The sequence below is a fragment of the Astatotilapia calliptera genome, chromosome 15, assembly GCF_900246225.1.
Source record: "Astatotilapia calliptera chromosome 15, fAstCal1.2, whole genome shotgun sequence".
Lineage (NCBI taxonomy): Eukaryota > Metazoa > Chordata > Actinopteri > Cichliformes > Cichlidae > Astatotilapia > Astatotilapia calliptera.
The window spans coordinates 10028575-10053854 of record NC_039316.1 but is presented as its reverse complement, the minus strand read 5'-3'; the positions used below and the strand labels follow the sequence as shown (position 1 = coordinate 10053854).

Below are 25280 nucleotides of genomic sequence, written 5' to 3'. Positions count from 1 at the left end.
CGGCGAGGGGCAAAACAAATTCAGAAAACCCATATGACGACAAAGAGACCAGACAAGGGACCAGTTCACCCTGGGAGAGGGTTACCAGGGTCCCAGTCTGGCATTGGCTCAAGGCTGGGTGTCTTAGCCTGAAGAGCTACATGGGGTCTGCCCTCCTATGGGGCCACCACCTGCAGGAAGTGCTGTAAGGGTTTGGTACATTGTCAATTGAGTGGAAGCTCTGACGATCCGATCCCTGGTAAAAATCTGCACTACTCAAACTTTTGACATTCAGGGTTTGTTCTCTTTGCTGCTGGAGTGTGTGATCTCAACGTACCAAGATATGAAGAGTTCTCTAAGGCCGTAAATACTCGGTCCTCAGTGATAAGCGGACTACATCACTCATCACTGGTTAAATATGGTAAAACACTAATTCTCTTTGGCCTTTTAACACATATTGAATAATATGTAAACTGTTAGAAAAAAATAAAATCCTTCGCTTGGTTGTGAAAGTAAAAAAGTAAAAGTATAACAACTAAAGCTTATGCGGAAGAAAAAACAGGATTTGAGACATATGGCGTGTGCACTGTAATATTTAATTTCTGACTCACTCAGCTTATTTTATCAAATATAAATCTTTTAGTTTACAGTTAAGTGCTTCGAGTTTTTTTTTTCCCATTCTTTTTTTCTTTAAGCAAAAGTTGGAAACGTTTGGGAATCTATTAGGGGTTTTTTTCTAAATCCTTTTTTTGCCTTTCCTCGCATTTTCTCTGCTTTGCTCACCTTCATGTTATTACTCCATAAGTTTGTGTTACTCTTTGCTCATTCACTGAACTTTATTTTTCTTTCCTCTCCTCTTTTCGCCCGAGGGATTAGAAGCGTTACATTCTTACCCCTGTAATGGTTCTAATCCGCTTACTTTAGTAATGTAGCCCAACATTAACCCCGACGTGCCTCGCTTTAGGCTTCATCCATCTCTGTTTTTGCATTCTTAATAAATGTCTGCTTTTGTAAACCACACTCCTTAAGTTGATTGCACAAAGTTAAAGCATTAAAAGCCTCGGTGAGCCAAAATCATCAAACAAGTTTTAGCGTTTTTTTTCTTCTTTTCTCCCAGCTTCCACCCATTGTTGAATTAGTTATGCTTGTCAAATGTGCCAATTCGCTGCAGTTAATTTTACATCTTTCACTAGAAACCCCTCAAACGGCATATATTTGTCAGCATAACTCACAAGTGCGATTTAATGGCCTCGAGTATGTAAATATTTTTAATTAGCTAAGTGCACTTCAAAGTCTTTGTCTTATGAATATGCAAGGTTGTATTGTATTTTTTCTTCCCCCTCACTTGACAGCCATCTGTCTGCATGTCTTTGATGCACACCACATGTCTACCCTGCTGTTCAAAATGCCAGCACACACTCGAGGAGTCAGGCTATCACTTCCACACTCACACACAGGTTTAATATATGGAATCAATTTTAATGCTTGCACCTCTTTAACATAGCCCTATATAACACAGCTCCTATCCGAGCCTCTTCAAAGCATTTAGCCTTTACACTATAGTAGGAATTTCAGGCCTCACTTAATTCAGTCCTCTGCAGAGTGATGATATTCAAATTGTGGGATCTGAACAGTAACGGCCTTTAGTAGTTGGGTAGTTCTAGTAATTTGAATAAGGGCTGTCAAGGAAAGGTGCTGTTCACTGATTAAAATACATAAGAAATGAAAAAGGTTCTTTGTGGAGCAGATTATATCGGCCCCTGTCCTGACACCCCACCATCCCAAATTCCCATTACTTTCCTTTTTCTCATCTATGAACAAAACATCCACGTTTTCATCCCTTTTGCACCAGACTGGTAGAAGATTCCACCTGCACTGTTGGCCCTCTCCCCTCGCTTTCTCTCTTAACCCTCACAGACATCCTTTCTTCTATTAATATTCTTCCTCTCTGCCCATTTTCTCACTGACATCTCTTTTTTTTTTTCCTTTTATCCACTTTTTATTTTGCTTCTACTGAATTCTGGTCTGTATTTTCTTTCTTGGCAGAAAGCCTTACTTTTCTCATGAACTGCCTAGCTCTATGTCCATGCAGGCCTCAGGAAGTGGGTGTGTAGTGTGTTGAATGGGTTTAGGGGGGAGAGAGAAAGAGAGAGAGGTAGGGAGAGGAGGGGAAAGGGAGGATACTGATTAAAATAATAAACAGCTGTGTGATAGAGCGAGGCTAGTGGCCAGAAAGAAAGAGCAACAGAGGAAGAGAGAGGAATGGGGATACCAGCTATGGAGTTTGTATGACCCCCGCCCCCCGCTAAAAAATCAAGCAGAGAGCTGGAGAATTCAGGTAACTTTTTAAAAAGTTTCTTCTTCTCGAAGAGGGAGAGAGGACGGAATGGCAAATAGGTCCCGCTCATCTCTTTCACCTTCCCAAGAGACAAGGGGATAACCGGCAGAGCTCCAACTCAAAAGAGGGGCCAAAGTGTCAGACTCACTGTTCAGGATCTAGACGCAGAACCTCGAGGCAGCTCTCTGCGAACATGTGGCTCCAACAAAAAGAAGGCGGCATTCTTTGACTAAGTGGCCCAGTCATGGCAGTGATTAGGAGGGTGTCATAGAGCGACCAAACTGGGGCTGGTAGCAAGTCGGACGCTGAGGGGGACTCTGTCTCTTTGAGCCCAAGTTACCTTTAGCAAGGGTAAATCACATGCCTCCGTCTGCTGTGGTCTCTCCTCTTGGTGTGTGTGAGACTGGATGAGAGAAAGTGCTTTTTATTTCACTAATTGAGAGCAAACGTCCCGGCCCTGCCCAGGGTTGGACTACTGGACACGGTGAACAAAGCTTCCTTCATACTTTGAAGGGAAGTGGTAGAAGGAAAGCAAAGCAAACCCGAAGGAGAGCGCAGACCTGTCCTCAACCACACCAGTCGTCCCTCAAGACACAAACCGTTATCTCCACTTTGCAGACCTCCACCCAAGATTTGTCGGATTTCTGTCGCGGTTTAGGTGCTCCATTCCTGGCCCGAGGAACTCAACAATCAGCCTACAGCTGCTACTCTGTCAAACCTCCAGTGGCACCACTTGTCCCTAAATCCTTGTCTCAGCTCTGAAGCATGACTGCAGGGTAACTGTCACCTTCCCTATGCAGTCTGGCTGCCTTTCAAAGGAGGATGCTACCAACATGTGGCAGGATTAGGCGAGCACACGCACCGGCATGCATGTTCGAATGCTGCCAAGGGGTGTGTAAATTGCCTGTTTTGGGATTGCAACCTGGTTTTGACCCTTTTGTGTCTGGATTTTTTGCAAGAGCTGGGTTTTTCAGTTGCCAGATTCGAGATTCTTCAAATTCTGGATTTATTATTGATCTGAACGCTGACCTTGAATGTTCTGGTTTTGACCATAACCACTGGAGGACTTGTCTACTTGCCCTAAACCTGAAACATCCTTTCATCTGTATGAAAGTAGAGAAGATGTAGGGACACAAGGGAGTAGGAGGAGTCAGAATGATTGGTTTCAACTTCAGCTTGCAGGAGCTGCTCAGAAAGTTTGAAAAGGTATATTATAAGTCTGTTCTGTCATAGCTTGACTTCTTTTAGTTTTTGAATGATGCAAACGATCAGTACAAACACAACCATCTTTCATTCTTCTTTTCCCCCTATCTTTGTTGTTGTGGTCCAAATTTAGTCAGCTTTATGACGTCTAAGCAGTCCTTATTGGACTCATTAAAGTGGAATGGTTCTGAGAGACGATACTGTGCAGAGAGCGAATTAGTATAGAATGAGACCCACAGCCATGAAATCAGCATCATTTGTCAAAGCGGACCTTTACGCTAATTGCTTTATTAAGATCTAAAGGCTAACATGGCTTAGCCAAGTAAGGGTCATTGTTGTTTTGTTAATGTAAACAAGTTCCTTTAGGTGAGAGTTTCACCGATTGGCGAGCACGTCTGGGTGTTTTGTTTTTTTTGCCCTTCAGCCATAGCTTAACAGCATGTTTAATGCTTTTATCCTTCATAAAGCTTTAAGCAGTAGTTGTTGCTTCAGTTTCCAGGGAGACTCGGTCGAATCGCTTCTCCAGCTCCAACAAGCTCACAGCCAGCAAATCTCTATCACTCATTACAGTGTGCATGAGATCCAGAACCATTAACCTTTCTGCTGCTTTTCTTCCCACTCGCACATAAATCAGTGTTTGTGTGTATGGTGAGTGCGAGTTTATAGATCGAGGAGAGGAGGCATATTTGAGGTCCTTTGCCAGGACCTAAAATGGTCCATTTTTAGTCAATAATTCATAAATAAAACATAGAAGAAAAGTAAACACAGGCCGGTGGTTACTCTCATGGTGACCTGTGGCATACAAATGGTTTTTTATGTGTGTGTTTGGGTATGTCTGTGTTGACGAGAGGGAGAAAATGATCCGTCGCTACACTTATACATCAACATATACAATCCTCTGGCTGCAAGCAGTCTTTCATTAGTTGAAATGCACCCTAAAAGGGGGTTTTTGTAAATGAATATATGTGCCGTTGTATGTCCGTTCAATGTATGCTTTCTGTGTTATATGTGAATGTGCTAGTGTGTGCAAACTATTTCCACTGGAAGTAGAAGCGCTAAAGGAAAATATAAGGGAAGCACTTGGGTAATGACTTGAAACACAGCCAGCTGGCTCAGAAGCCAAATGTGTCTCTGTCTTTTATTCTTGGTGTTACTCTTTCTTTCTGTCTTTATCTCCATATCCTCTCCCTCTGCCCGTCTCTCCCTGGCTTTCCTTCTTTCTTCTGTAACCTTTAAGAAGGATTTTATTTGTGCCTTAAAAAAAATGCAGTGGATCATTATCCTTGCAGATCACAGCAGAGGCATTTGCTTCGGCCTTCAGTGAAATGCCCATTGGCATTAACTAACTGCGGCATATTGCCACAGGTGTAGCCGTTTCATGTGCAGTCTGGTCGCACTGTGGCTGAAATTTACTTTTTGAAATGTATTTTTTGTTTTTCATCAGCGCACTTTGCAGAGTATTTAAACTCTACTATAAACTATTCAAAACATATACACAGGTCATGTCTTTTCATACTCGTCTAACATACATCCACTCTGAGTCTCCTGTATTGTTTATACCCATTCAGCGTCTTCCCTCTGTTTATATTGGAGTGTGTATTTGGAACCACGGCTGATTTTTGTCAGTGGATTTTTTCTGTGTACAAAAAATGCACACACTTGGCATCGCTACATGTAGGTCATGGTAGTTGGACAGTTGAAAACTCTTCATTTTTTCACCTTAGTGTGATGGACTTTCATTCAATGTTTTCACACGCTACTCATGTTTTGACCTGTTGCACTTGTGGCAATGAGTGTACTGTAAGTGTCGACTCTGGCCAAGTGAATCCATCACTTTGGAGAGTTTCATTTTCTCCTCAGTCCTCACTAAGACCAGAGTCTGTGGATGTGTGCATGATGTGTGCGCCTGAAGCCTTGTTTATACTCTGTTGCTGACACGGACAGCTGGAGACACAATGGCCGGATAGTTATTCCTGTTAAGCCTTGATTATACTTTCTGCAGCCGCTTGGGTTCAAGTGATGCAAATTTTGTTGGTAAATGGGGAGTACCTGTCTTTTTTTTTTCCTTTTCTTTTTTTTTTTTTTTTGTGACCGCGGACTCATCCTGAGAATTTACATTACACCCACCCCAACTGGACTTGCATCCCAGATAGTGGACTTGAAGTGAGCTTCAAGGAAGTATGAAATGGGTTCTGAACCTGTGTTTCCAGCTGTCCGTGTCTACAACAGACTTCAGTCAAGTCGAGCGAGAGGAGTTATCTTCAGGATATTGAATAGCAAATTATTAAGGAAACTGGGCAGGAAAAATGAAACTAGAATATGACTGCATTCTTTTTTTCTTAAGCAATCCAGTACCGAAACCAATTCCAATAATGTTGTAGGTTACTAATACTCTAATCTTTTAATAATTTCGCTCCGGAGCCTGTTTAATACCAGGTTTCTGTGCCCATTCCCTACTCACTGGGGAACGGCAGGATGATGGAACAATGGGGGACATCGCCAAATCCCTAATCATTTTTGACAAACCAGTGAGAAACTTAACACAAATACATTGCTTAACTGCTCAGTTATGATGTATAATTTACAAATATAATAGTGTAATATTAAAAAGTTTCATATCTAGAAACATTTTGAAGATATGTTCATTAATTCATCTGTAATAGGCCAAAATTAGCACGGGGTGATCCGTGTATCCGTTAGGCTCTAGTTAGTGTAGTAGCACATTAATGGCAGTACAGACCATTTCCATTACTGCACACAGTTATTATAGTGATGCAGAGGATAGGAAAGCAATTCCGCAACAATGGCCTTTTCCAAGATTTTCCTGTGTTTTTATAATTAGAATAAATGTAAAATATTACATTTCCAGTGCAAATGATACACAATTAACTACTTAAGCTGCTGAAGATGTGTAATTTTATACACCATGTCTTGTATTATTTTACGTTCCTGCACTGTTGTAGGCTATATGTCTTATTACACTTTTATTAGCTACAGCAATTTTGCCCCATTTGCACACCTCTGTGCTCCAAGCAGTGTTACACTTACACACATGGTATTCTTTGGAGTCTTTTCTTTATGTGCAGTTGAAAAAGGTTGAACTGAGGGGAGTCCCAGTAGAGAGAGTGCGCGAGAGAAGAACACGGAACAGTTTTATACATCTAAAAATAAAACATTTGACAGGATCCTCTGCTTGCGTCAGCGCCCCTTGTGGTTTAACCCTCACACACAGACGTTCACACATGCCCTTTGAGATGGGGTTCTGTAATAGAGCCACTGAGTTAAGAACACAGACGCACAAAATCTTGCTTCATCATAATATTGAATTTGGTCCTGTAAACATACACACATCCATACACAGAGCATTTTTGACTCACACTGCAGTGCATTAGAACTTTATACCAGCATAAAATGAGAAATTCTTGCTGTCATTCAGACCTGGTGTAATGTAATGGTGGTCCAGCATTAATATGAAGGCTGATATTGCTCGGGGACTTGCTTCTGGATTGCGTGGGCCTTCCAAGTCGGCAAAAGGATAGAAGTTCAAATCTTTTTAGTCAAAGTACCTTGAGGATATTCCAGAAAATATAAACTTTTCTGCCCTCTGGTAAATTTGTTTGCAGTACGCTGTGATGTCCCTCAAGAAAAGTCTTTGTGACACAATCCGAAGAAATTTTAGGTTCACTTGTAGTCAGCTGTCTCATCCATTTTTTGTGATAAGAATGATGTGAAACTACTATATTGCTGCCCTTGACTGTACTTTAATTTTCCGCTGATAAAACCATGTTCTCTGTTCGTATTTTTAGGACATCCAGGCTGAGATCGATGCCCACAATGACATCTACAAGAGCGTCGACGGGAACAAGTCGAAGATGGTTAAAGCGCTGGGCAGCTCAGAGGAGGCCGTGTTCCTCCAGCACAGGCTGGATGACATGAATCAACGATGGAGCGACCTGAAGACCAAATCTGCCAACATCAGGTCAGTAAAAGCTCTCAACTTAACTTGTTAACTTTTGCTTTCTCGAGTCTTTTGGGTCATGGATGTCAGATTGCAGTTTTTTGCCTTTTTGCTGCTCTCAAACTTGGAAGAAAAAAGATATCTTGGCATAAGGTCTCAAGGCAATGGTTCAAGTAGGTCTCAGCTTGAGTGTACTCCTTTTTTTTAATCAGCTAGTGTGTCATAACATTGCAGAAGTTTTGATTAACTATTAAATGTAGTGCATTGGGAGATGTGCTATTTCCTGATCAGAAAATTTCCTTTTCCCCAACATGTGGAATTCTGGAGCCCAGGAAGTTGATAAATGAAAACAATCCAATCAGAAAATGCTTTCATTTAAAAATGAAATAACAATGTCAGTAAAATGGTCTGCATTTGGACCTGCTTTGTACTCAGTGAAAATCCTAAACACTGCGCCTTTAAACACAGTGTCCATAGTGTCTACTTTGATTATTTTACACAAATTACACCAGGCTTCTACACAGTAACTACATCAGGCGGGTCAGACTTAACTCAGTAATCTACTCATTCCAGAAACAAGCTCATTAATTCAGTCATTACTCTTATGCATCACAGCCTCCATCCCAGGCTGCTGCCAATGTTGTTTTCTTAAAATGCTTTAGAAATTTTGGAGGAGGAAGAACAATAGCTACTGCGTGATATTTTTATATGTGATGTGACCGTTTACAGCATCAAATACTGCAGAATAAAATGTCAGGTCGATGCAGGATAGCCACAAAACAGTGGTGCTGTCTGTTTGCATCGTGCCTCTCTCTGCGCTATTGACACTACGACAGAACATCCTGCAGCAACCAATTTATAGCTCGTTGAGCTTTTGTCATCCTATTTCTTTGTGATTGGTACTGCAGTTTCAGCGAAGTGAAGGTAGTTCTTTGACTGACTTGCAGCAGTCAGCCCAACTTTGGGCTGCTACACATGCAATCCCGAAGGCAAGAAGTTGAAGCTGATGAATATTCAAGAAATTTGTGCATGTTTTAAATTTGAAGTGTCCCATTTTGGGGGGAATTCAGGTGGTACTTTAATTTAAAAGCAAAAAAGAGAGAGATGGATTGATTTTTCTGATTGCATGATTGAAATTGGTCTCAAGGTTGCTCCTATTGTAGTCATGATTTAAAAACATTCTTCGTATATGAAAATATTCATTTGCATACAGTATTTTAGGAAATATTCATTTGAGTTGTTTATAACAGCCTTACACTGCCTCCTGTTTTCTGCATGTCCATCGTGAAGCAGAGGGATGACGTATAGCACAAAAAATACCCGAGAGCAACCACGGTAGGACATAAACTTCACACACGTAGTGCCTCGTCAGCCACAACCTTGGCATAAATAAAAAAGATTGGTGATGAGTAGGGACGCGGACGGTGAAGAAAGTGAAGGCAGAAGTGAAGGTGACAGGGCCAGATGGAGATGTTCAAAGAGGAAGAGGGGAGGGTGAATAAAGCCATGCCAGGAGAACAAAGTGAGGTTGGGATATCAATACAAATGATGAAATGATTCTGAATTTATAATGGTTTATTTTAGTGGGAGAAATGGGACTTAGTCAAGCTGAAGCATTGCACAGAAAGGATAGAACGGGGGAAATAGACAGCAAGAAAACTGTGTGTGTGTGTACGTGTGCGTGTGTGTGCGTGCGTGTGGGAGATGGGATACGGTATGATGATTGCATGCAGGCCATTATGCCTTAATTGCAGTACATGTGTAATTAAGGCTAACTCGGTAAGTGGCATTAGGAGGTCTCTGTACACCGTGTTCAGATACATTTTGCCCAGAGGAGAAGAGAAAAATAAGTGATTATCAACACACATTGCACTCAAGCTGCCACCCACACCGTTAGCAGCCAACTGCATCCACCTTCTTCAAATAACGTCCACTCCAGAAGGCCAGCGACCTCTTTTTGAGTGGTTAGCAATCTGGTTTTTACAGGGTTTTGTAAGGATATGTCTTTTTACGTGTTGAAATACAGTCATAGCTAGAATGTAGCAGGAAGAATTCAAAAGTTGTTGAACCTTACTATGTGATTTAAACGCTATAATTTAGAGAATAACAAATTTGAGAGCGTAATATGTGCGCATGTATAGAATAAAGTGTAAAGTAAGGAGTACAGTTTGAAAGGATTTACTGCGATACTGTCACAGGGATCTGGTGGTACTAGTTTAAGTGGATGCTTCATCTTGGCAGAGCACATCTGGAGGTGAGTGCTGAGCGCTGGTCTCGACTGCTGGGCCTTTTGGAGGAGCTGTGGAGGTGGATCTGCATGAAGGATGAGGAGCTGGCGAAGCAGATGCCCATCGGAGGAGATGTGCCCACTCTGCTGCAGCAGCAGAATCACTGCACGGTATGAATTGTTGCCACAGGCGATGTTCCTGCCACACTCTGAAAGATTTATCCATACCTTGTCCTTTCCTTATTGATTTTTCTTTAAGTTTTCAGAGAGAAGCTTCAAGAAAGTAACTTTTTTTTCCTAAAATAAACGTTCCTTCTGAACATTTTAAGCATTTGTAACCATACTCTCAGCTTGATATAGCCAGCCCCATGTTATCAAGCTTTTTTCCCCTTCTTAAAGCAAATGCCTCATTAGTTGTCCTCTCTCTCTTTCTGTGTGCGCAGATGGTTTCCTTGCGTTTGACTAACATCTCCCTCACTGTCCTAATCATTTTCTCCTGTTAGGGTACAGAGGGTTAAGATTTCTTTTATTTCGTGAAATTTGCTAATGTTATATCGTAGCAGCCTAACTCCTCCCTCCTTATCCTGAGCAGACGTCTAATTAACTAGAATAAAGATATTAAATTGCACAAGATGCGTTGTTGTTGTCATAAAGATAAACAAACGTGTTATTAAAAATATAACCGTGCTAACAATGATTGTTTTTCAAGGGTTAAGCCCAGCAGCCGTGTGGCTATGGTACATTTATTCGTTTCCAAATCCTGCATTGGTAGAGTTTTAAAGGCCAGGTTCGACATCATTGCCGTACAGTGAGTAGTGTCCTTTCTCGTGTTTTATCATTGCACTTATTGATGTTTTTACACTACACAGAATCAGTTTTTCTAACAAGCAGTCAATACCTTTATTGTGCTGACCCATTCGTACCTTTGCCATCAGTGCCGTTTGTCAGCAGTGTTCCCCACTGTATTATTTATTGTAACCACTGGTTATTGTGATAGTGCACCGGAGTGTAATTGCTTTCAGATAAATGACTCAGCCCGTGGCTACTGTTTACTCCGAGCCTGCCGGCCGCTCTTGACATCGTAATGCGTTTCTCGGCATCCCGTTCGCCACACTATTATTTTGTTCCCCAAAACGCCTTGAGAGTAAACACGTGTGCAATCATGTGTCACAGACGCAAGGATCACAGACACGCTGACAGATCAGCTGGCACACGCGCACACGGAGCTCAGTACTCCTGCGTTGCGACACCTTAGCATACGCGAAGCGCATTTGTATCTGAATGCCTTCTCTGATCTGCTACATCTTTGTGTAACTTTTCAATGAAGTTTGACAAACTATATTTTGAAATGTCATTTTGTAATTTTAGATGGCAATTTGTTAGATACAATACTGTTTGAGGCTAATGAAGCAATCATGCACATAGAAAAGAAAGGAGTTTCAATTTTGTGAAGCATTTCTGTAATAATTTGTAGAAAGAAATATGAAAGAGAGGGAAAAAATAAGACAAATTACACACGCACACATAATAAAGTGTGTAATACTTAAAGCACTAATTCCAAACTTCAAAAGAAAAAAATCATTAGAGCAATGAGCTCAGTGCTTTCCCTTTTTTGAAAGAAAATGGAGAAGGAAAAAAAAGACATAACTGATCGACCACAGAGACTAAGAGTGGGCTCTTCCAGTGGCACACAATCAATTTCTTGGCTGCTGTAATGTCTGCTAAATATAGTCTTTTAATGGCTTAATGAAGAGTCGTTACTCAGAAAGCAGAGCAGATTATGTAAAAACTATATATTATGGGAAAAGAGAGACACTCTTCCACACTTTGCCTGGTTGACAGTCCAAACTTGGAGCCTTTATGGGAATCTTGTTTCTGATTTTAATTGAGATGGGTTCATCAGAGTATGCTCTCAGTGATCTGAGATGAGGCTTGCTCCACGTGTCTGCTGAACACCTTACAGAGAGAAGAGAAAGGCATTACCCCAGCTGATCAGATGAGCTCCATTATATAAGCAATGAGTCTGAGAGCACACGCAGTAACCACAGAGTTTAATCTACCTTCATGTCCACTTCTACTTTCCTTTTCTCATTACCCTCTCTCAGCCCTTTTATCTCATTTTCTGTCATCCTTTGCTGTGGTTCCTGTCTCTAGCCTTTTTGTCTCTTTTCTTTACACTCCTCCTCTCTATTTCTTTCACATTTTCTCCTCTCTGCTTTCCCTTGTTCATCTCCAGGTATTCAGCTTTGAGAATACTCAAAAAAGGAAATAATGAAACTGGCGTGTTGAAAGTGCAGAAGTCTCACTTACCATTTTTTCCCTGTGTTATGTTTTTCCCTCACTTCCTCTGTGTTCTTAGTAGATTGGCCTGGAGGTCTTGGTGACCCTAAAAAGGATGAGGGGAGGTGGCTGAGCAGAACAAAAAGCTGGGGCTTTGAACATGTCATGCTCTATTACTTGCTTACACTGACAGACACACACTTGCAAGTCCCCTGTGCTCACACATACATACGCAGACACAGTTGGTGAGCAGTGCATGTACCAGCTGCTCTGCCGGAGAGATTGGGGGAATGTGCATGGATATAAATATATGGAAATTGGTGTCTCTGAGGTAGGGAAGGCTTAGAGTGAGGGTTTTTTTTCCATTCTCTTTTTGTTTTGGGAGACTTTGCGAGATAAAAGATGAAGGCTAAGCCACTTAGCCCAGCAGAGAGCAACGGATATTGCCGTTATTAAAGAATCGGAAGGAAGAAAAATATGAAAGAGCAGTGGTCCAAGCAGAAAGTGATAGACAGGAAGTGGCAAACAGAAGCAAAATTAAATGAGGAGAAAAGAGAAAGATGTTATGTACAGTAGATGAGAACCCAGGTTAGTGGAAGTAGGAAAAGTATACATAGTACATCTTTTTATATTCATAATATTTAGGTTTCCAACACATCAGCTGCATTCAGATCTAGCTCAACAAGCTGATTGTTGAAGTGCTGAAAGTGTGAGGCGACTGAGTGGGTATTGTCTGTGCTAACTTGAGTTACTTCTCCCGCCCTCCTCTGTGTATTGATCCGTGTCTGTGTTTTTCTCTTCTAAAATGGCCATAATAGCGTTTATTAATTGCACATTCAATTACCCAGTAAAAATGCCTTTGTTAGCATCAAGCCGATTAAACTCATCAGTCTCTTCTATTAAATTAGCAGCTTTTAGATCAAGGAGTGGGAACGAGGGACCAGAGGCTTGTGGGCATCTTTAACGACTCTTATCTTTCAGCAACAGTTGGTTTCTTGTCTGCATTGTTACGCAAGTTCAATCTGGTTCTTTCAAAAGCTCATTCGACTCATTCAGAATGAATACAGGCAACAGGCAATATACTTTAAATTTAGTTAAACCCCCCTTCCCCATATCTTCTAAATATGCTTAAGTAGCATACCATTACTCAAACTAAAGTGGGGAGAGTCTAATAATTTGCCACAGGACTCATCTTAATCATTGTGCCTGAATGATTGATTAGCACCATTTACTCTTGAATGGACAGGTAGTAAAGGAGAATGAAATGGATTTAAGTGCTGTGCTGGACTTTACCTCAGGGTGTCTTTGGAGACACAGGGCTTTTGTTAGAACTCACCACTGGGTTTTTTTCTGAGGAACTTTAAATTGTTTTTGTCTGCTTCATTTACACTTGCAGTTTAATGAAATTGCTAGACGTGTGTGTTGATGGTCTAAAGCACTGCTGGCAAAAACCAGCCCTTATCTGCTGGGGGTCCTATGGGTTTGTCCTGCAGTATTGAAACATTGGCCTCAAATCCTTTGGGTCCTGTCAGCTCCGGGGTGGGGCATCCTTAGATCCGGTATGTTTCAGCACATTCCATGGATGCAGATTTAGCTAGAATCAAAGGAATTTGCAATTGCAAACCAGGTCAACGCCATGGGTCCTTTATTGTCTCTTTTGTGCCAAAGGGCAGTGCCATGTGTATGCATGGTCTGCAGCAGTGATTAGGTGGATCAAGATGCTAGGATCCAGCAGAACATTGATCATCTAGGTACAATTTAAAGTTTTTCACTTCGCCTGTCATTTGGTTTTTAATGTGAAGTTGTTGTTTTTTTAACCATGGAAATAATTCTGTGATCATCCACCTCAGTTTTATTATGTGGTGTTTCAGACCTTTTGGGGTTGCTGAGCTGGTCAGTGTGTTCATTCTTTTTAAAAATGTACCAAATTTTTGGCCACTCTCATAGTGTTTGTGATCACTCTATGGGTTTACTTTGGTTTATTGGTCTAATGGCCGCTTCCCTCACTCACGTCAGAATCTCTGCCGACATCATATTGAGAGATCCGGTGAAAACACAACTTATACACTTGGAGTCAAATACAGATGTTTTTATTGGTTTAATTTGTCATGGAACATCAAGGGAACAGACTGCATCTGGCCACAAAGCTGCTTGTCAATTAATTACTTTTGAGCCTTTGAATATGATGCACTGTTAACCGTTAATGCAATACTTTATTGAACCGCAATACTTTTACTATTACTATTTAATATTTACTATTAAACCCCTTGAATTAAAGCTGAAAGTCTGCATTTTAATCTCGTCTTAATTGTGTAATTTAAAATCCACTGTTGGTTATGTCTAAAAACACAAGTTAATGTGTTTAAGTGCATATTTAAGCAATTATTATCACTACTATTAATGCACCAAACAGCGGACGGATTGCTACATAGATGGTTAGTATAGTCGAGCATTTATGAGCTGAAGAGAGAGGTTTGGGAGTTAATCAAAACCAAAACAGATTACTAAAAAGAGACTGCATATTTGGACTGTGTTAGGAGATGAATCCTCTAAATTAATGCTAATATTATTCTGGTAAGTGTGCAATAAACCTTTTAAAGGCTATGATAGCTTAAAGAAGCAAAGAAGTATATGAACAATGCTGCTGTTAGCAGTTATAATTATCGGTGACAGCAAACCTCATTAAGTACTGCAAAACTATGCTAAAGAGTGATGCAGTGACGATTCAAAAAACAAAGGTTCTAAATTGACCTCAAACTTGTAAATTATTGCAGTTGCACTAACACAACAATGTAAAATATACATATGTTTTACATGGAAAAAATTTATATTTTTATTTCGGCAACTGCGAATTTGTCACATATAGGTTTCTTGTACATCCACAGGCATTTCACAGCCTGTGGGTATTGGTACTAAATTAACAATGGCCAAGGTTGGATGCATTAGTTAAGTGGAGCATTTGTTTTCAAACTACTAGCAGCTATCACTAGCTTTCAGCTATTCTGAGATAACAGCAAATGTTGGGAGGGCAAAGGAGCAATTAATTTTTTTTCCCAGTTGAATCACTCTGTGGCTCCTTTATGAACTGTGCAACTGTATGCAACTGTAAAATCTAATTTGGCCCAGACGACACAAGTTCAAATTCTGGCCTCAACTAAAAATAGTTTTTGCTAGAGAAAAATGAGAAGTCATCAGTATTGTGACTTTCTCCCCCTTCTCCCGCAGTGTGATTGAACCCTTATTGCAAAGGCGCCTGAAAATTCCTGCCTTGTGCCTCTCTTATGTTGAGAGATGGTATATTGTATCAGTCCTTTTTGGGAGGCTTATTTCTTCTAGAAGATGAGGGCTACGGTAATATTGTGGACGAGATAGCAGGGTTTTGAGAGCAGGAAGAGGGATGTTTGGCAGAGCTCTGAAAGAAGCTGTGTTGTGATGTTATCTCATTGGCGCCACAGCACAGGGCACTTAGTGATAAGAGTCTGCTGTGCTGCTACAGCCACAAACTACACTCTTACACAGACCTGGGCACAAGCACTTGCCCACAGACATAATCACACACTCACAGCCAAGGTCACGGTCACTCGTAGCTTCAAGGTAGATGCCAGAAGCATTGTGAAAGTGACAAGAGTCCCCTCTTGCTCTAGTCTCCATAAATCACAGCTCATATTCTGATGTGCCAGAGCCTGGAAATTGTTGAAAAAGAGCAAAGAGAAGACCTGTCCTGTTTTATCTTTGACTTAGATGTCTATGTCTCATCACTCAAAGGCTGTCTGGGATTTGCTTGGGGAAAAAGAGCTTTTTTTGTTAACTTAAAAGCGGCGTATGTGTTTGATATCCGCCTTTCAAAAAAGCGTGAAAAGTGTGTCCCTGTGTGAAACTCTGATAATGTGCGCGTGCTGAGGTTTCACTAAAAAGATTTGGTTGAGTGTTGGGTGAAAGTGTTTTGTGCTGTCACCTGCCTGAACTGTAAGGATACCCAGTGGCTGGATAACAGACGGCGAGGCTGTATCTAACAAAGAGGATTACTTGGCGCTGCTCACGTTGCAGATATTAAAGCCTTCTGTGGCTCATTTCTTTGGAGCCAGTTTACATTAGAAGATAATATTACATTTATTGTATTACTCAAACTATGCCTGTGTGACATGATTATTAATATGGGTATTATTATAGTAAATACGTCTGAGACGCAGAGTTCACTTTTGACCACAGTGGCCTTACTGCAGGCTGTTCTTGAGCTTTTGAGCCACATGATCTTTATCAACAGTTTTTTTTTTTTTTTTTTTCCCAGCTTGTATTTGAATTTATTCTCACACACAGTGTAAGTAAACAGTGCAGCAACAACACAGCACTGCATTTCACTTCACAGAAGTGATATTACACAACAGACATGGCAAACAGAATACAGTATCTCAGAAATTATGAGTGTGTGAGAAATGAGATACATGTTCAAACAAGAGAAGGAGAAAAATCAAACGTTCAGTAAGAAATCGGTAGGCGTTATCTTAGAAGTGACTCGAAATTAATTCCTGACAATATAACCCCAATTCTTAAAAAGGTGAGAAGCTGTGTGTTATGAAAGAAAACACCAGAAAAAATGATGTGCGCGTGTCATAAACACATTTTTAGCAGAATGTTTAAAGTGAAACATTAATACTTCGTTAAAAAAAAAAGGGGGGGGGGGGGGGGGGGGGGGTTCATTTTGAAATTGATGGCTTGCAACATGTCTCAAAAAAGTTGGGACTGGGAGTTACCGAAGGTTAGAAAAGTAAATGTTCTATAAAGAAATGGAGGCAGGGACATTTTGCAACTAATTGGGTTAATTGTCATCAAAATAAAATGATTGGGTATAAAAAGAGCATCTTAGAGAGGCAGAGCTCCTCAGAAGTAAAGATCGGCAGAGGCTCAGCAATCTGCAAAAAAACCCCTGCAAATTTCAGAGTAATGATGTTCAACATAAAATAAAGAACACTTTGAATACCTCATCATCTATACGGCCTAATATTTAATGATTCAGAGAATTTAGAGAAATCTCTGTGCACAAGGGACAGTGCTTGCCTGCCTGTCCTGACCTTTCACCAACTGAAAACATTTGGCACATCATGAAATGCAAAAATAAGACAAAGAAGGCCCGGAACTGTAGAGCAGCTAGAATCCTGTATCGGCCAAGAATTGGACAACATTCATCTCACAGTATCGCCCCAGTAAAACGTTTTGCTCTCAGACTGTTGGCAGACCCTGTTGAAGCTTTCTTCATTTTCTCTGTCATTGTATGGTCTTTACTTTACAACATAAAGCGACTTGAGGCAACTGTTGAATTGAATAAACGTGTCACTGTTCCAACTTTTTTTTTGATGTTGCTTCCATCACATTCAAAATGAGTGGATATTTCTTAATTTTCTGAGGTTAAGTATTTGTTTTCTGTCTTCTATTGTGAATAACATGGGTTTATCAGACTTGCAAATATTTGCTGACGGATCTTTGGAGATGTTAAAAGTGTAATACATGAAGTCAAACTTCACATATCTATAAACAAGCCAGTTCTACAAATGGCTTCAACAAGCCATTTGCTGCTTTGATGCTGTATATATGTTGGTTCCTTCTACATCTGGCTGTAATCAGACTTCCCTGAATTATTCAACCAGGTGCAATTTGTTTCCACCAGGATGCTGTTCATCGACCTGAGCTGTTATCTGTGATTAACACATTACAAAACTGACATCGGAATATTTTACTGGCGTCACTCCGAGTAACATGCAACAAACTTTGAAAATAAACAGCCTCTTTACCCTCATTTCATTTCCTAATTTAAACCACCACTCTACATCTGACAGCAAAAACAAAAGGAAATATATGGAAAACTAATGGTGCTGGTATCAACTGGGAGTTGTCCTCGCTGCTCAGCTCCTCATCCTCTTTTTCTTATCTCTGCTCACACCCCTTTCCCTCTTCCTCAAGCCCCTCTCATTTACGTTCTATCTCTCAAGGTCCCCTCTCTGCGCTACCTGCCTATTATGCTTCCTCTGTGTGAACGGGGAGGAAATCATTGGAACGAAGCAAACCATTTATTAGCAGGGATGATCTAATTTGTGTTCAGCAGGATGCTTCATTTCAGGGTGAGAGTACATTTGTCTGCAGGAGGCTGTGTGAAATTGTCATTGCATTGGTCTAAATCCAACTTTTACAAGAACTTACTTCCAGAATTTAAATTTTTTATTTTTAAATGCTTCCACAGCAGCCGTGTGTGAACTGTGAAATAGAATTGAAAGAAGTGGTGAGAGGGTTAAGGTCACTCAGGAAATTATAGGCTAATTATGGCAAATCTTCACACAAATGTCTAAAAGGATGAAATTAGATTGTGATGACATTGTATAATGAAGGTCACACAGAAGGTGCGAGTTCAGGTATGTGCGTATATGGATGTAAGCTGCTGGAGTGGTGGGGTGTTCTCATACATATGGATTGGATAGTTTCTCTTCTAGGCGATTCTTATTGTTCTTGTCTTACGTCTTCAAATGTTGCCGGTAATACGATTGCACCCAAGCCAGCATCTTGTCGTCAATCTTTTGCATCTCATTTTTGCTGCAGTCGACTGTTTGATCAGTCTGATAAGTGTGAGACTTTATCAGAGCGGGTCAACCAGCTTCACAGTGTCTTCAACTACATCGCCTCTTCACAAAGCAATCACACACTCCGATAGGCAATGAAGTCCTTCGGGGTGTCACATGTATATTCAGACAAGAACAATTATGCCGTTACATACCGATCTCACCCCCTTTATGTAGTTCCATCGCCTGCCGTGCACTCTGCTGAGGCAGAACTCTTGACATAAGGTTAAGAGCATTTGTCAGATTGCTTCATGAACTTCATGAACTAGAGCCTGGAGTGTGTGGTGCACTATGCTCATTTCAATATGAGCGGCGCTGTGAGAGGATGTGCAGGATGTGTGGTGTTACTAGCAAGCTCTATAATGATTATTCCTGCAGGGTTACAGTGACTCGCTTTATTCTGTGCCTTGCTCAGCTAATTTCACACAGACCCAGAGGAGAAGCCCAGTTTGACCCAGTACTCGCACTTAATTCGCTGCTCTGTTCTCAGAGCTTTCAATACCGCTGACACTCCTTACATAGCCTCTCTCTCACACTCTCTCTCTTACCTCTTGATTCCTTCTTAATAGGCAAAGACTGAGCAGGGAAACTGTTTTGTTGTGCTGCAATCACCTAATTAGCCATTGAATGTGTTGGTTATCTTGCCGATAGGCAGAACGTAAACATCTGCGTTTGTTCATTGGGCTGATGTGAGTGTTTTAATCACAAGAACTCTAAGAACTGGTTGATTAGTATGTATATTATTTCAAAAACTAGGACCTGCAAGAACTGTTTGAAAATTAAACTCAAACACTTTTTTAATATATAGATCATAACAAAGTTACAAAAAATTTGTGGTTGATATTAGTAACATTTTTATATACATCAAGTCCCCTCTAAGCCATTGCTCTGTGCTTTTCCCGCAGGCGCTACGGTCAGAACTGAAGGAGCGTGAGCACTTGGTAATCAGCACTTTGGACCAGGCGAGGACGTTTCTTGCTGATCAGCCCATTGAGGGTCCTGGAGAGCCACGCAAGAACCTGCAGCCAAAGACTGGTTTGTTCCTTTTCATTAAAAAAATATATATCTCTAACAGAATATATAAACTTTCAGTCCTGGAAACAGGTTTGAAAAGAATAATTGCAGCTTAAAAATACTGCACACCACTACCGAGTCCATTAAAGCCATGCCATGCAGTTTTTTCCACCTCCTGAGTAAATTGTGGTAAAATCAGAGCTCATAATGAGGCTTAGGCAGTTTTATCTTTTAGGTATAGTAAGTATCTGGAGATAATGACATAATGAAAAACTATTAGAAACTCACAGTTCTCTGTGTCTCTAGTTAGTCTAGTCTGTTTTCAACAGATTTTAAATCACTAATCGCCTATTTTTGTAATTCACATATCATTTTTTTCCCTTGTGCGATATGACAAAAATCTCATCGTCCTGACAATGATATAAATCACAAAAATGTAATATTTTCTGTAAATTCTGTGACTCTCGGGCAACTCGACTTGCATTTAGTTTTTCCATCTCGGCGTCCTTTACCTGGATTCGAGTGTTTTAACCAATGCATGAAACTATACATTTTTAGACACAAGTTGTAACGGTAACCATTTTCTTTCAAAGTTTGAGTCTAAGGTTTATTTTTTTAGCACCTGACGGCTCTTTTTTTTGCTTCTCTGCATACTCTTTCACGTGATTCAGTTTATTTTGAAAAGTCTCAACAGGATCTTGAGCTTTATTGTGAAAGGTTTACGTGGAAAACAAACAAGCGGACAGCGGAGCCACGCGATGGTTTTACCGTCATTGTTGCTAACGACAACACATAAAAACAGGCGCTTGTCCGTCCATAGTGTGATTATATTAAATATGAGTGAAAGAGAGAACTTTAATACATTAATATAGCCACTACAGTGACCATCAAAACGATGAAAAAATATTGCCGTAAACAGTTAATTTTGACGTTTGACGATAGACGTTTTTATATCGTCATCCGATATATATCGTTATATCGAACAGCCCTACCCTTACATGGCCAGAATCTTGTAGAAACATAATTTCCCACTCTAAAATTGTACTGTATGACAATAGTAGATGGGTAACAACAATGCATTGATTTTGGACGCAGCCCGTGGTAATAAACTGCAGACTGTAAACACTTAAAAAGACAAAATTGCTTTGTAAAGCCCTGTTTTGAAGCCATCCACAATTAATACTGCCACACCACTAAATTTAATGCAATTTAGGCTGTTGAGTTATCAAAAAAGATCACCCATATATACATTAGCTACACAAAAATGTCTTTGTTGAAGCAGTTTCCATGTTTGCTTCTGTTGTAAAGTTGGACCTTTGGCCCCTGAAAGAACTCTAGTTTTTGGCACCTATACCTTGTCTTCATTTTTCAGGCATAGTGACAGAAGGATAGCAGCACTGAAAAGGAAGGTTGTTAACACTGTTGTGAAACCCTCTATGATGTATGGTTTGGAGATGGTAGGTCTGACTCAAAGAGAGGAGGTGGATGAAGATGAAAATGTTTGGGAGTGACCTGGAGGGACAGATTTAGTGTCACAGTATGTCAGTGGGACAGTGCCAGCTAAGCATTTTGGAGACAGTGTAAGCAAAGCAAGAGGAGATGGTTTGGACATGTGTAACGGGGGGGATAGTGCATACACTGGACAAAGGATGTGAAATATGGAGCTGGCGGTAAGGATGAGAAAGACCTCAGAGAAAGTTCTAGAGAAGGTAGTGATAGAGGACATGCAGAGGGTTGATGTGATGCAAAAGAGAGGGTGAGGTGGTTGCAGATGACGTGCTGTGGTGCCCCCGAACGCGAGCCACAATATAAAAAAAGGAGCTGGAAAAGGTTGCAGCTTGCATCCTACAAAGTCATTTGCTAAAGGTTTTTAGTTGGATTTAAGATACCTGGTGGTGCGGGTGTCTGGAAGGGCAGCATTCAAATCTGTGCAAAATCAAATATATGGATCCATCCGCTGTGATAACCTGATGTAAATGGGAGAACTGCCAGAAGAAACTTCTTCTTTTCTGCTCCACAAGGGTTTTGTTTTGGGTACCTTAACCTGTCATCAATCACAAGAATGTCTGCTTTTCAGCCAGTTTGAAGAACCAGAATCTAAGGTCTTATTTGCCTCACTTCTGAGGTTAAAATCATTCAAGCTGTTACCTCTGTTGAAGTTGGTATAAATAGACAAGGAGCTGGGCTTACAAATACACCAACTCATTCAGTATTCCCTCTCTGTCTCTTTTTGGGTGCAGCAGGGAAGTCTTCGTTAGGTCAGCATATTTCCCTTCTAACTAAACCCCTACTGTGTAAATAATTAAACCGACCCAAGGGAATGTGTAGGGGTGTGGCGAGACTTCAGAGCGCAGACGGATAGGCTTGTTGTCTGTGGTCTTTGATGCAGATATCAAAGTGTCATCTCATTGTATACAGTAAATCGATTTTTTTTAAAACGAGCTAATTTAAGATCAGAAGCTGTGCTTGTGGTGTAATGAGAGGATATTGAATGTGTCAGAGTAACACTCTGATAGTGTATTAGTATAGTAATGCTTTGTAAAGACAATCAAACGAGCTTACATTACTTTGCCTGTGTACATCATTCTTCTTTATAAACTACAGACACCATCAGTATCAGCAATGACATGAGGCTTCCTGCAGTGTCAGGCGTTTTTGTATGCCGGGAGCAAGATGAGAAAAAGCGAGATTGCAGAGGTGCAACAGGTGAAGATGGTAATTCAGTCACTACCCTGGAGATAAGACCTAAGAACTCCTGAGAGCTGCTCATCTTTTTTGCAGTTAAAATGATTATCTGGGGAGCAGTTTTCTCCTATATCTGCTCTTTCTTTTTTTTTTTTATTCCCTCCTCTTCTCTAACCGCATCCTCAGATATGCCACAGTCGTCATGTCTTCTCACCTTCTGACTTCTTAGACTTCTGTCACTTCTTAGACCCTCAGTCTCTCTCATTTTTTTCCTGTCTTTCTCTTTGATCAAGCCTTGACTTTAGTTAAAGCTTCAGCGTCCTACCTTCTTTTCTTATTTTTCTGCCCTCCTGTTCTCCTTTGCTCCTCCATTCTCCTCGTGTTGAGTGTCGCTCATTTACCTAGTATGGGATCAAAGCTTTAACTGAAGAAGTGAGGACTCAAAAGCTGAATTCAGGGACAACAGTGAATAGTTCAGCAGGTCGTATTTGTGACTTGAATGCAGCTGAATTTGGCAGATAGCGTGTCAGAGAGCAGGTCAAGGCTGGCGAGAGTGATGGAGAAGAGGCGCGTGTGCAGTTTGGATTAGTTCAGGTTGTTACTGGAAAGAAGTTAGTAGACCTGAGACACAAAGGGACAAAAGAATTCGTTCTAAGGGTCAGAAAATTCTACATATCAGTTCTGACAAGACTGTAGTTTTTCTACCAGGCAGTACAAAGTCAGAAAGAGGATCGAAGGGCTGGGGTTTATATTGTCCTGGAGCTTGATTTGTCGATGGGTGTCAGGTTTGCAGATGAGTCATAGAAGGGTCAGACTTAGACATGAAAGATGTGCAACTACTGAAGGAATGTGCAATAAAAGAAAAAATGATCACAAAGGGCTTATTCAGCTGTATAATTATAGTAAAATTTGCAGATAAATGGCTCGTAGTTCTTCAGAATCTTCTGCCACATCATGTTAGGAAGAGAAAAGAAGAGACTTTAATAAAAATTTATACAGGTCTCTTCAGTGTTTTTGTTGTAGAAGTACGTATTTAGAGAACAATGATTAAATGTTGAAGATGGTAAAGGTTGTTTTTAGGAAGCTCTAGCACTGAAACGTCACAAGCATGTGTATTTTTGCAAGTGAAGCAGTGTGGGGGAGCCTGTTTGCAGCGCTGGAAAGAAGTCAAGGACTGTGAAATAAAAGAAAAGATCCGGTTCAGTGCAAGGATGTGAACACATTACAAATGCATTTCTATCATTTCTTCCATTTTATAGAAGTAGTCTTGAAATAAATGCCTTTCATTACCATATTGTGAAGAAATAACTGAACAAAATATGAAATAATAATGAAGGCCATGAGCATTTCTCCACAAAATGGCGTGCTTCTTTATTTCCCGTATTTTCTTTTTTTTATCTTTCAGATCTCACACCAGAGGAGAAGGCCCGAGGTTTGGCCCGGGCTATCCGAAAGCAATCTGGTGAAGTGAGGGAGCGGTGGGAGCGTCTGAAAGGGCACGTGGGCGGTTGGCAGAGTCAGGTGGAGCGAGCCTTGGAGCGACTCCAGGAGCTGCAGAGCTCCATGGACCAGCTTGACCTGCGGCTGACTCGGGCAGAGGAGGCCAAAGCTACCTGGCAGCCTGTGGGCGATCTGCTGATCGACTCTCTGCAGGATCACATCGATAGAACCACGGTGAGTCAGAGGGTCAGATTTTTGCTAATGCACCATAACCATCCCTCTTATACTGTCAGATATGCTCAGTTTGAGTGCTGTTTAACAAATCTTGTTGTTTTCTGTTATAAAATCTTTGAAAATCCTGATTTAAAAAAAGAAGAAGAAATGTTTGATGCTTCACATGGTTTCCCTGGTTCTTTATTTACTTTGTGTGTGTGTGTGTTTTTTTTAAAGAAAGTGCTACTTCATTTGAGGATATATTCAGTATAGTCTTGTTTGTTTACACATCATATTTGAGGATGTCTCGTTTTGCCAAGGAGAACTGGCCGAGAAACAAGCAACAAATTTAATTTAACAAGCAAGAAAAATGAGAGCATCTTCTTGTAAACTGTAAACAACAAATGAAAGAGTCGAGAAGCGGAGGACAAAAGGGCACTGAAAATAGCCAAGTCACGATTCACAGCCTGCATGAGGAAATTCAGCTGTTGCACTCATTTCTCTCTCTGCTGCACCTCAGATCTTAATCACCTGAGGTACAGCCAGTCCGGGCACTCGTATTTCTTTATATCCGTGTCATTTAGCGATCCACTTTAGATTAAATGGTCTATTGATAGATTAGATTGCAACCAGAGCAGCACTTGTCTCTAATATGGGAGACGGGTAGGACAGTACACGGAGGAGACTTTTTAAATGCAAATTTTAAAGCTGAAGCTGCAAACTTCATCTCCTGTTAGATTTTAGGTGGTCAAACAAGAAAGGGATAAACAAACAGCAGTCAGCAGTTTGGACTAAAGCATATTTATTTTAGGCTAATCTCACAACTATAATACAAATACGCTATCATCTTTTTCCCAGGCCTTCAGAGAGGAGATTGCCCCGTTGCGTCAGGATGTTCGAATTGTCAATGAGCTTTCTGCTGAGCTGACACCATTGGACATTCAGCTGTCATCCACAGCCTCGAGACAGCTGGACCAGCTCAACATGAGGTGGAAACTTTTGCAGGTACTTTAAATCCCCCTGAAACAGCTACAGATTTCGGAGCAGGAGTAGGGTTTTTTGTGTGTGTGTGTGTGTGTGCGCGCGCGCGCGCATTTTTTCCTCTATATTTTGTCACAGTTGTCTAAATGACTTCAAAGGAGACTGCGCTGTCTCGATGTTTTTGTTTTTTGTGTCTCCCTCGCTTTTTTTCACTGTATACCAATTTTACTTTGTCAGCTGAACACACGGGGATTTGGAGCCGTCCCTCTCCCTGTTTACTTGTTTTAGTTGAACGCAGCTTTATGTTCAGTGCGACACTTTGTCACTACACATCACTGGCCACTATTCTCGCAGCGC

General features: G+C 40.8%; 1 protein-coding gene across 7 annotated transcripts in view; it reads left to right on the top strand.

Moving 5' to 3' along the window:
- The window catches only part of utrn (utrophin), a 198586-nt gene that overhangs the window by 106903 nt on the left and 66403 nt on the right, over positions 1 to 25280 (top strand). For all 7 annotated transcript variants that reach the window (XM_026194061.1, XM_026194060.1, XM_026194057.1 and 4 more), the window contains 5 exons: positions 7327 to 7499; positions 9720 to 9876; positions 19496 to 19625; positions 23695 to 23963; positions 24801 to 24947. In XM_026194061.1, coding sequence (XP_026049846.1) covers positions 7327 to 7499; positions 9720 to 9876; positions 19496 to 19625; positions 23695 to 23963; positions 24801 to 24947 — 876 coding nt within the window. The remainder of the gene's footprint in view (positions 1 to 7326; positions 7500 to 9719; positions 9877 to 19495; positions 19626 to 23694; positions 23964 to 24800; positions 24948 to 25280) is intronic.